Raw genomic sequence first — 13,137 nt, 5'->3', positions numbered from 1 at the left:
GTATGTTTTAACTTTAATACCAGTAAACGGATTTTAATTCAATTTTGTATTGACAGTCTATAGTGAAAGCTTTAAAACAAATTTCATTTTTTTTCAAGTCATTAAAGAAGAAATATACTGTGCTTAATCGATTTTCTTAAAAAGTCCTCGTTCACAAACTTCTATATGGCATAAATGTTGATATGATTATTATTTACAATTAGTGTTTAAAATATTTCAAAACTGTGAATATTTAACAAAATATAAGTAAAAATAATGATTTCAAAGCAGAGTGAAAAACTTCTCAATATCACATTATACATGTTAGTGCTAAAACAAGAATTTAGTTCCACTACACTGTCTTTGTGGGTTAAAGATAATTTCACTCTTCTAAATTCCCAAATCAGCCATTTGGTTGGAAAGAATTATTTGCACATACAATAAGATATTTGTAACACAAACAAATTGACTTAATAACCAATGAGATAAGTAAAATACGAGAGACATCTTAGAAATATGTGTCACCAACCCTGTTTCCTATTCACGAAGCTCCGGCTTCTTACCTCCGCCAGGAGACCAGTTATCCTGACTGAGGTTCTTCGTCTTTACCTCGCTAGTATTGACGATAGATGGCATAATGTTCTGTAAAATGCACTAGAGTAATGTGCAGTAAGGTGCCATTGTTTAAAAAAACTTCTATGTGAAATAGAACAGACTAGTTTGAATGGAGTAACTTCTGTGCGGTGCATATGTTAAGAAGCGTGGTATAACGCGTTTAAAGTTGGTTTGTGAAGGAGGCTATATGAAGGAAACGCGGTCTATTCAAAACAAAGTCATGTAATCAAAACAACTAATACGACAAAGAAGGGCGAGAGAGTCCGACGAGACTGAAATCTGCAAGCGACGGAAAAGAAGTAGGGAAGAAAGGAGACAGGAACGTAAAGGCACGAAGGGAATAATGCAGAAGAAGAAATAATGCGAGAGATTAAGGTACGAAAGAGATTAAGGTACGAGTACTAGTAGCACAATATAAGCGGTTAATAAAAGGTTCTGTCAGTTCCCTTAACAGAACTATGTCCGTCCTAAATTACATATCTGCTCCATTCTTGGCCATACTGGCGCATTTTTATCGACTTTACACGGACCAGTGTCGTTTGTATTTGATTACCTGCAATTTCACATCGTCATAATTGAGTCAGCAGGTTGAGTGGATGATTTGTTTAATGGCTGACTGTATTTCTGTTAGAGCTACATCTTTCTCAATGTAAATGACTGAATGAGTGTGAATATTTGCACTAAGGTCTTTGGTTCGAACTTGACACCTCTACATGGGATCAGGTACATCCATTACGTTATGATGTTTAAAGATACCACAAATAACTCCATGGAACGGAGTGTTTCTTAAGAAGCTAAGAGTACGATCAGCTAGACAATAAATTCTTCCTTTTTATGAAAACGGGAGGTTCGTTTCCGTCTTCTCAAGAGTCTGACAGCGGTATCTATCCTAAACAACATGGATCCAATTAATACCCTCGCAACATATTTCCACAAACTCCACTTAATATTATCCTACTATCTACTAGAAGTTTCTTCCCTTCAGGCTTTTAAACCAAACTTTTGTGTGTATTTCTTATCTCCCCATGCATGCTACATTCCCCATCCACCTGAACATATTTGATTTAATCAACCTAATTATATTTTAAAGAGTATATATTATGGAGTTCATTATGCAATTTTTCCAACCTCCAGTCCCTTCATCCTTCTTTTGTCCGAATATTTTCCTAAGCACCGTGCACTCAAAATACGTGTTAGTATCCCGTCAGCAGACATGGTCTCTCACTCACGTACATTTCTTAAGAACAAATTCATTGTAACTAACATTTACTACATGTAACAAAATAATCACAAATTCCGACGCACTTGGACTAGTAATACATCCAATTTCATTATAATAAGCATGTGTTTGTAAGAATAAAATGGTAAGGTCAAACACCTAATTACGATTTCTTAATTTTCAAGACAATTAATGTTTAAATGTTCTTGACCACCTGAGGTAGCTAAACTAAATAGCAATCTTCCTAGTAGCAGTACCCTCAGGTCTAACATCGACAACACCAAAGCTCGCCACCGGACACTGTCTTGAGCTATCTCCATCCATTTACCTTCCTCACAGCCGACCTCCCTAAGATCTCTCTTGATATTATCCTCCCATATCCTTCTTGAGCGTTTTCCGGAAGGATTTCTCACCAATGCGGTGGCTCATATTACAGATTATATTAAGTTTTAGTGCTTTGCGCTAAAACATGGTAATTATGAATGAATTAGGTAAATTTATCATGACTGCAGGCCCTCTTCTCTGTCGGAATATTGTCATGACTCGCAAATTAACGATCCGTAAAGATCCCATAATACAAAGTATTTCATTAATAAAAATGATGATATAAAAGATTCTTAAGCTTCAAAACCTTTGCGCGTCTCTATTAGACTCCATACTATATATTTAAGACCCAGTTTAATATAATTTTCCGTCTACGTTTAGGAGTCCCAAGTGATGTCTTCTGTTCTGATTTCCCGGCTAGGTCCCGCTGAATTACTCTTCTATCCAGTGAGTGATATAGTCCTTGTCCATCTGACCTCACATCACAGAGTTCCTCATTATGCTCTCTCTCTGTTCTCCTGTCACTTGCTCTTTGTTAGGTCCATATATTTTCCTCACAAATTTGTCCTCACAGAGTTACTCACGTATGAAGTTAACGATCTTACACGCATTAGCAAACCAGCAAACGAAAAAGTGAAGTAAAATTATGTAAAATAAACAGTTCAAAAAGTTAAGAATTGGTGTAATTTATATTAATATTTAATGTTAAGGGTCACATATTATTACGCGTGATACGAATATTGGCGGGAATCGAGCAGAATAAACAAACAACAAAAATATTTATTACGCATCTAAAAAATAACAGCAGATTCAGAATGGGAAACAGAATCGGAACATGTAGAGCATTCAGATCATGCTACGTAGTGAACTAGCAAACATAATAGCATGAAATGAGGTCCAGGGACAAAATAACTGGATACGCAGCGTTAAGCTACCAGAGATCGGAGGAAAGACAGATTCCACTTACTGAACACAGATAAGTCAGAAAAAAGAAGACGGCCTTTCCTGAGGGGTACTTGCTGCCTCCATCACCAGGGGGACAAAGGTACCTCTGAAATTCCAATTAACTTCTACCAGATAATACGGCTTTACAACCCAGACGACAGCAATCTTCATATTCGCTGCCGTGATAACCTCAAATTTTATACTTCTGAAACGATTTGCAGGTTATGTAAATATTTATCCAAGACAAAGGATGGACATGTCAAAAATTTGGATTGTATCTTCTGCGTCTGACCGTGTAATAACACGTTTACTTATATCTTCCGAACAGAATATAGAAACCACAAATAAAAAAAATACATTTTCACTGAAAACCTCAGATGACACAAGCAACCATTTCCACATACTGTTGCCTCTGCAGCTATGAAAGGCTAAGAAAGAATGTCCTAAAAGACAGAAAAATGATAAATTTGGTAAAATTAGCTGGCCACGAGCGGGGTTTCTAAACGGGTTCTTCAAGAATGTGACGAGATTTGTGTTCACGTCTATGCAAATAATGACGTCAATTTGTGTTCTATATAAATGTATTAGAAACATCGGTATTTATGTGCTTTTGAGTAAGAAACGATTAAATGCTCTTCTAATAGAATATATATGGGACATCATCCCATAGATATACCACTAGGCTTGAATATTACGGGTTAGGAAGTATACGATGCCCGAAAGTGAAGTTGAGTTCTTTGAACCGTTGTTGATTCAAATTAAATTGCGTATTAGAAGCCTATTACACGTGTATGGAGAACATAATTATAGAATTAACTATAATAGATACAATATTGTCGTATAAAGAGTTAGACATATTATTGAGATCCCTTACATAGGCCAATTCTTCCCTACACAGCTAAATTAAATCTGTGAATTCAATCTATATAATTTGAATTCCCTGAAGGGTATGTTGCCATTTCGCGCTTTAATTGGTAATTAAAAGCCGTTTGCTAGTTAGAGGAGGAAATTGGGTGATAATAGCATTAAACAGGCAGTTAGTTGATATAACCAGATAGCCATAACGTGCTCTTGCTTCACAGCTGTTATCTTACTATTTACGTAACTGACACTTCAAACAGAGCTGAAACGCTTCAAGGGGGAAATGACAATCAATCAAACGCCATGACTAAAAGTAATAAGTATTTATCCTTTAATAATAACTATACGTGATTCCACCATGTTTAAAAGGAATGGTAAACAACGCCCCCACCCTTCTTCCTGTGGTCCACGTTTTGGGAACTCTCAGCACGGCCTGTTCTAAGTGTATTTAACTGGCAATAACTAAGTAAATGGCTTACGGAACCCGAAAATTCGTCACCGAATTAACCAAAGCCCTCCACCAGATCCTGTCCTGGGCCACCAAAATCCAGTCTCTTTGAACTCCTATCTCCCATAGATCCCGCCTGACATTATCCTCCCATCTACGTCTAGGTCTCCCCAGCGGTCTCTTCCCCTCAGGCTTCCCAATCAATACCCGGTGCACACCTCTCGTCCCTTCCATGCGCGCTACATGCCCAGCCCATCTCATTCTTCTCGACTTAATCACCCTGACAATATGGGGAGAGGAGTACAAATTTTTAAGTTCTTCATTATGAAGTTTTCTCCATGCCCCATCGTCTTCTCTCCTAGGCCCAAATATTTTCCTCAACGCCCTATTCTAAAATAACGTAATTTATTTTCCTGTTATATACGCTTACACAAGGTACGCTTGCCAGTGCTCCAAAGACACGTGGCAAATGTATTCTTAAGAATCGCCGATATGAAAGTCTCTTAGACTTGATGGAAGCTTGTGTGGACCAATAAGCATGTCGTCAACAATTCCTGCCCAAACCTTAATTTAAAATCTTTGCTGGAAGCTGGATTCACTTTGATATATAGTAAATTCATTGAAACTTATTTTTTGCTCTTATTTTGAAAATGAAACATTTGCGACCCCATGTTCATAGGAACATTTTTTCTTATTTTTGATCCTGAAACACGCACACGAAGTGTGTATACATATTTCTGACTCATTCTGTATATATAATCTTCTGTGACCACAAACAAGCAGGACCAATCTGTATTTTACTCAAAAACACATACTTAACCTCCCTCAAAATAGAGACAGAATTTATTATAAGCAATTATACAAACAAAAGGGTGCCAACATTATATGAATTAAATAAAAACGTTTTGCCTCGTTGATTAATTTATTTCAGACAATGGATTGTAAAGTAAACAATATCAACTATTCGGGCAACAAAATATCAGAATCAGTGAAATAAAGAACAAAGTAAGCTAGTATACACAGACATCAGACAAACAACAACGAATATTTTAACTGAACAAATGATTAAACAATTTTTCGGAAACGAAACTGCGATTATAACTCTCTTTTGTATGAATAATGTGTTTTCTGTTCAAAGTGGCTGATTGGTTTATCTAAATGAAATGTACTACTCACATGCAATATTTATAATATATTTTATAATATATTTGTAACAATGAAAACTACATAGTAGCGACAAATTAAAGCAATATAAACTATGATTTCTCAAGTGTTTCATGAAATATTTGTGTTACAGTACTTGATTGTCTTATAAAGGAAAGTTATGTTTAAGTTACAACTTTTTTAATTATTCTGTTACACACTTATCTGTGGTTGTAATCTACTTTTTTTGTATTGTATACTGCGGCGTGATTTGAAAAGTTAATTCTCAATCAACTTCCGTCACTTTACACAGCCTTTTTCAGGTTATATCGCTTCTTAGACCGTTACAAATTATATTTAGAAACGAAATACAGGTGTAATTATTTTGTTTAGATTAAAGTTTACTTGCGAGGGTATGCAGGCCTGAGTTTTAAACCGCATGTTAATAAAATTTAATTTAAACATGCAGTTCAAAATAAGAACACCACTGGCCAACATTTAAACAAAATACAATATCGCAAGGTGTGAGAAAAATTTGCAACGTTTGTGTGAATTCACGGAAGTAAGTTCAGGAACTAGAAAAATATTATTAATATCTCTGTTATAATTAATCAACTGTTAAAATTTATTATAGCCACTTATGGAATATTCGAGCCTTCGGCATACAAATTATATATATATATATATATATATATATATATATATATATATATATACTACAGATCTTAATTAAAGAGGTCGTTGTATTATCAAATTTTCTTATGAAATGTATTGAAAATTGCTGGACAGTAAGACTTCCTTTAAGGAGGGCTGATTATCGAGTTGAAACACTGGTACCTCTCAAGAAGAATTGTAATCGGATTTCAAAAAAAAAATATTATTCTTACCTTATTAACAGATTCTAAATGTTGTATATCTTGAACGACTATGGCAGATGGGAACTTCTAAGCAATAGCGCCGCCAATTTATATTACCTTTAGAAGTAGTTTTTATAACACGATTTATCTTTCGGCTAGGTACAATTGAAATTATGCAAAATATCTAGGTCTTACTGTCTTGATTTCACACATTAGGCAAGTTTGTGCCCGAACTAGTCTCAGAATCCTTACTGGGACTTAGGTTTCCATATTACTGCAACAAACTATGTTTTCATTTCCTTGCTTTCGTGTATAATTCAGTGAGCTCTTATAGGTCTAAACGTTCTCATTAGTAGCGACACTGGATAGTAAAATGTTATATTTTATAAGTTTTGGCACCATTATACTGGATTACTGGGAACGACCCGTTCTTCAAGTGCCTGAGCACCGCGGGTCCCAACTTTTCATTGGCTTGATTTATAGACATTCGGTAGGATTCCTTGGACAAGGGATCGGCCCGTCGCAAGGCACACAGGACAGCACAACACAGAGAAACGCAGACAAACATCCATGGTTTGAGTGGGATTCGAACCCACGGTCCCAGCGACCAAGCGGCACAAGGCCCACACCTCAGACCGCGCGGCCACTGCGGACCTCATTTGGTTAAACTGACTTCAACGTTACATAAACAGATCATTTCATACGTGTTTTCCCTAAATCCCGCTTAAGTATGACGTGTGTGAGGAGCAGAGCAGGTAAGCTATGGTATCTCCCTATCTTGGTTGATCTCATCACATTAATCGTGGTGGGTGGAGGACACTAGTTCCTCTCAGTTACACCAATGCCTCTTAGTGGAACGTATTGACCCACAAGGTAAACTAGGTGAGGGTAATCAGATATGATAGGCCTTCCTGTCTTTAAAGGTGTATAAGACTCAAATAAGAGCGGAACGATGGAAAATCAAGAGGCACAGATGGGGTCGATCCATCACTCGATTACTCAGCTATCGGCTGGTAGGGATAATGGATACTCAAGTTAATCATCGGACGGATAATTTAAGACAGATAAATTAAAGGGACCGATCTCGGTGGCCGTGTGGTCTATGGCGTGGGTCTCAGCTCCTTGAATATTGGGATCGTGGGTTAAATCCCACTCAATTAGAGAATGTTTGTCCCCGTCTTTCTATCTGGTGTCGTTCTGTGAAGGAACGAACTGTAAGGCAAGCCGACCTCTCGTACATGGTGTCCAACCGAATGTCTTAACCAATTCACATTTTCAGTAGAAATTCTGAGTTAGAAAGAGAGTAAGGCATTAAGTTATGAAAGGAATAATTCTCCGTCGAATGTCAATGGGTCTTTCCCACCAGTTATTATATATCTTACTTCTATGAAATGAAACCCTTGAGGATCTAATACCAGCGGTTTAGATGTTACAATATGCCAAGATAACTGTTACCAATCTTCCAATAAAATTAAAAATGTTTTTACTTGACAAATTAGATCAGGCCTGTTATTTAAATAAGTGTGTGTATTATTATCTTATGCAATATCTAATTACAAGTAAAATTTCAAGAAATGATTCTGACCGTAACAGTGGAAGAGAAGTTGATTTTTTATACCAGTGAACATTGTCCAGTTATAAAGTTGATGGCTAGGTCAGTACGTACCTGAAACCCTTACCCTGGAGGAAAAGGTGAACGAAGCGTGTAGCTAATCACCCAGCTTTTAAAATTATATATGATTATGTCTCATCCCTTAAACTCGCTTTACATGAGGACATTTATTAGCACACGGATAACAAACTCTGACCCTCATATAACGTACATAACTACTGTGTTTGCCATATATAATTTTTATTTGCGCCTCTAAGGGATATTTGTGTTTGCGGAACTGAACGTTGCGGGAGGAACTCTGCCGGCCACAGATAGATGGAAATTAAATTTTAATCCGGGAAAGTTTTTTACTTCTAAACAGACTAATATGATTGCTTCATGACATATTTGAGACCGCAACACTCTGTACCCCAAACCCAGAAATACGTTGTTGTCAGTAAGCACTGAAGATACGTTATTGTCTCTAAGTAAATCGACTAGATGTAAAATTGAAGGACGAGAATCTGTTTGGACGTCAGAAGAATGAAGAAAATGGGCAGTCCTGAATAATATGTGAAAGAATCTTTGTGATTTGTATAGACTACTCACTAGTGACAGGTAAGAATCTGCAAAGGCTGGGGTATATACCTAGGATAAGGTGAAACGGGATTTATATAGAAGTTTGGGGGGGGGGGGGTCCCCTTGGAAAACGACTGCTTGGACAATGAGATGGAAAAATAAGGCTGGAAACATGTAATCCATATGGGAATATACACATGCGTTTTTGAATATTTTCATTACGACAGTAAACTTGCACTATTTTAATTCCCATCTACACAAATCTTGCGATCTTAAAAATCTTCTTTATGTGTTGTAACTCAATAGCGTTACGTCACGAGGCGCCTTTGTTCTGTGGTAGCATACAGGACTTCTACAGGGCCGTAGGGTCATATCCTGATCAAACCAAAATATGTTTCTTTCTTCGTCCACCCAGTACACATTCTAATTCTGCCTAATTCTAATTCAGCTGCCATGTTATTTTACATTTCACAAATAATTTCTGTACCGATATAAAACTTGTATTTTCAGAAAGTCTATTGTAATACATCATTGTGTAGCCCCATTTCAGGCGGAGTTAATATTAATACCACTTCATAAGTATGTTTGTTCGCCATGTTAGTATTACCGATTGTAAAAAAATTTAAAATATTATTTTCGGCTAGTCACCAATGGCATAACGTCCATATAATATTTCAACCAAATTCGTACAGCGATTCACGATTTGAATAATATGGACGGACAGACAAGCGGGTAGAAAGACCGACATGAACAGTCCTGTATGCGTTTATTTGATGCAAATTTTGCATAACAGCATTATGATGGTGGTTTGGGAGCTGGCATATGAATATCCGGGGGTGGATGGAAGTGACTCGGAATCGTGTCCAATTACGTTCTTTCGTTGAATAAAAAAATACTATTTCGTTAGACAATTCAATATTAATATCTATATGGCAAGCATTCACAGCCCCGCATTCTATTAAAAATATGCCTACCGGCTGGTTAAATTTCTCTCAGTAACGACAAAGCACCGCAAACTAACAAACCCCTGTTGGAAGCCGTAGACTATTTTATAATTTTTGTGCAAGTGCATCTTTCATAAAATGTTGCTGCTTCGTGTTTTTGGACTACCACTTTTAATTCTCCGGCCGGAGATTGGTTATACTAAATTATATTTTTCGTGGTGTTAATCAGTTCCTCCAGGAAAATGCCGGAATATTATAATAAAATATGCTACAATAGCTTCCTTTCCTATCTTTTCATTAATCTGAAATGGTGGCAGTGTCGTTAAATAAATCAAAGACAAATTGACTGACCTTCTTCTTGTTCTTCATGAGGTTGGCGTCTCGGCTGTCCTGAGCATTTCCAGGTGCCCTGGACCCCCACAAACGCAGTGCCATTCTGGCGTACACGAAGGAGATGATGCAGAGAGGAGTAAGATACTGCACCAACACCAGTACTATGCGATACGACAACATGGCAACTTCAGACATGTGAACGTTTTGGCAAAATGGCTTCACGTGGACGATGCCACCTGTGAAACAATGGAGAATACAAGCAGTCTGAGTTTCCGAATGGTGTGATGGTGATGTCTATTTATCGTGATGAATTTATGGTACAAGTTTCCTGCACCAACCTCTTATTGATTTTGTGTTTCTAAAAATAAGGTACCAGTGTAATTATGAGTACCTGCGTGTGTTATTTGCACGACACATCTGTCTATAACATGGCTGAAAATCAGGATAATATATTTCGTACATTCGTATTTTTATTGCAAAAGTTACCGAACGATTTTTTTTTAAAATATTGTATTGGAGGATTACACCAAAAATCTTCAAGGGATCTCATTCATCGAAGAACTAATAATTTACATGAGTAACTCAAACTACCTCTACAACCTGCGCTAAACCAACTAGTCAGCGTATCCATAATGAGTGAAAAATTAAAGCTGACAAGTAAAAAGATATTTGATATTTTAACTTATTTCTCTAGGGGTGTGACGGGGGCAGAGGATTTTTCCTCTAGCCTCTGTGTCCAGACCGGCTCTGGGGCCCACCCAGCCTCCTCTACAATGGGTACCGGGGTCCTTTCCCGGGGGTAAAGCCGGCCGGGGCGTGATGCTGACCACTCACCCCCATCTAGGGCCGAGGTCAAGGAAGAGAGGAGCTATACCGCCACTCACCCCAAACGCCTACATGGCGTATAGTGGGACAAACTTTACTTTACTTTACTTCTCTAGGGGTGTCAAATAGTAAATTTTTAACTGGTGTAGGTATGAGATCGTTTATTAACGCATCTGAACTTCGTTGTTTACAAATAATATTTAAAGCCAAATACAATTCGCCGGTGCCAGTGTAAAAGTTCAGGAAACGAAAAATAAAAAGATTATCTAGTTGCTTGTGTTCATCGCTATGTGAATGATTCGTAGCTTTATACAATTTCTTCTGTTCCAACGTGTACGACCTAAAGAAATGCTAAACGTAGTGACTCAACTCGCCACTGTACAAGTCAGTTATTTCCCTGCATAGAAAAGGCAGCACTGTCCGCGAGCCACGAGAAGTACGCTGGGAGTAGGTCGGCATAAATAGTTATACGCTAAACAGTTTTTAAAAAATGCGTCCTCCCCTGCACACATCATTCATATACACAATACATTGCACTACTGGAGCATAATGTGTTTTGAATAGGATTTTGGGGAGTGTGCATCCTTCACCCTCCCCAACGTCTCTTGGCGCGCGAAAATTATTTTGTCTTGTCAGTTATACAGCAGTACGTGGGCTGATGCTTGGAAATTACAACGGCGTGGGTACGCATGGTTTGTCTTATGAAGGTAATATCTGGTGAGTAGAAATGTTGTGACTGGTGAATTGAGCCTTGAGTGTATCACCGTACTCAATTTACTAGACAAAACTAATTTATACAAAGGACCCAACAGATTCGGTAACCTATTGTATATTCACCTGTTGACGTAACCAGTACCAAATTCCAAAACGTTGTTTGTTTTTAAATAATAAGTAATAATATGCCGAAGTATATGTATCACTTCAATGACCTTAGGTTGATCATCATGACATCTCCTACGTAGCTCTTATGGGAGAATAATATTAAACTGTATCTAAAAATGAGGGTGACTTGGTGTGGACTGAGCTCATGTGACTCATTATATGAACCAGCAGCGGTATCTGGTGGATAAACTTAACCTTCGCGTTCCATAAAAGGCGGGAAATTGGACTAGCTGAGCGACTATTGCCTTCTCGAGGAGGAATTACTTAAAGGGCCGGAAGTATCAATTTACAATTTTGAGTGGGATCCGAACCAGTGGGAGACATGTAGTCCCCACATACCTTGTCGAACCAGACCGGCCTGGTCTCAGTGTCGCGGCCTTTGTCTCTTTATACCCTTGCCAAGAATCGTATTAATAAATCCAAGCAAAGCAGAGAATATCTGCAAAATGTAAACTGTTCTCGCTACATTTAATAAACTTTCTTCAGAGCACTACACTATTACTCTGAGCCCTCACCAACTACATCTTTAACAAGTACGTTAAACATCCTTTAGAATTCATTGCACCCCGAGATAACTCATTAAGAAACAAAGACACACTGCATGGTTGTTCCTGGAACGAAATTAAAAGTTGGAATTAATCTTCGCGATATAAGTCTGGCTCACCTTTCCCGCCTAAACCCGCCAAGGGGTGTTAGTTTCTGGAGAAAAAATTGTGGGGATGAGAAAAAACGAATTAAAGATTTTTTATACCTCTATTCTGTCCCTCTTTTTATTTCCTTAGGCATTTGTCTTCTTCTTTTCCAACCTGTGGCAGAGATGGACTCTAAAATTGCTTACGCAGAGACCTGCATTGCCGTTAATTACAGGACTGAAACTTGATGACATCACGGTGTGATGAACAAACTCCATAAAAATTGTAGGCTAACGTTCTGAAGCCCAAAGCTCATCTTAATAACGTCAAAATGTAGTACTTTCCTCAGGGAAAAAGAATTCTGTTTAGGGAAATAAAGTTGTTTCTCCTCACAGTCATAATAAACCAATAAGGAGGCCACCGGTAAAATATTTAATCACTAAATGTTATAGGAGGTGGTATAAATATTTACCAATGTCGTTTAAATATTAAGAGTTTGAAATAAATTATATAGGATACTTAGACGACCCGTTCATCAGTGCCTTAAGCATCTGCGGGTCCCAACTTTTCGTTGGCTTTGATCTATAGATAGTTGGTAGGACTCCTTGGACGAAATATTAAATAACAGTTTAAATTAATATGAGTCACACAAAAAAATTAATTTTAGAACTATATTGGCTACCATGGTAGAAACTCCGACGGTGACATAAAACAGTCCAAATTTAGGTTTCATGTCTATGGCATAAATAATAAAGGCTTTGTTACATTAATACTTTATCGACCAACTTAAATTTACAGCTGTACAAATTTTAAAACTAACTTGTAACAGCTAGATTGGGGTTTTTAATTTTTATACTTTAATCATCTATTTTCCTACTTGTAACACCTCAGAAGACCGCCTGAGGCGCACACTTTCGGGCTTACTCCTAACAGACACTATGTTTGTTAAAGTAATGTCGA

The 13,137-nt window shown here is 37.5% G+C and overlaps 1 protein-coding gene across 3 annotated transcripts in view; it reads right to left on the bottom strand.

Annotated features, from left to right (window-relative positions):
* Positions 1-13,137, bottom strand: part of LOC110835896 (neuropeptide Y receptor type 1) — a 266,220-nt gene that overhangs the window by 57,570 nt on the left and 195,513 nt on the right. For all 3 annotated transcript variants that reach the window (XM_087347284.1, XM_087347285.1, XM_022076597.2), the window contains one exon: positions 9,857-10,074. In XM_087347284.1, the coding sequence (XP_087203410.1) occupies positions 9,857-10,074 (218 nt within the window). The remainder of the gene's footprint in view (positions 1-9,856; positions 10,075-13,137) is intronic.

Source organism: Zootermopsis nevadensis, unplaced genomic scaffold, assembly GCF_977971745.1.
Source record: "Zootermopsis nevadensis isolate Lab colony 2312 unplaced genomic scaffold, Znev_1.0 Znev_ptg000011l, whole genome shotgun sequence".
NCBI classification, from domain to species: Eukaryota; Metazoa; Arthropoda; class Insecta; order Blattodea; family Termopsidae; genus Zootermopsis; species Zootermopsis nevadensis.
Note: the sequence above shows the minus strand (reverse complement) of the source record. Positions and strands in the feature narration are given on the sequence as shown.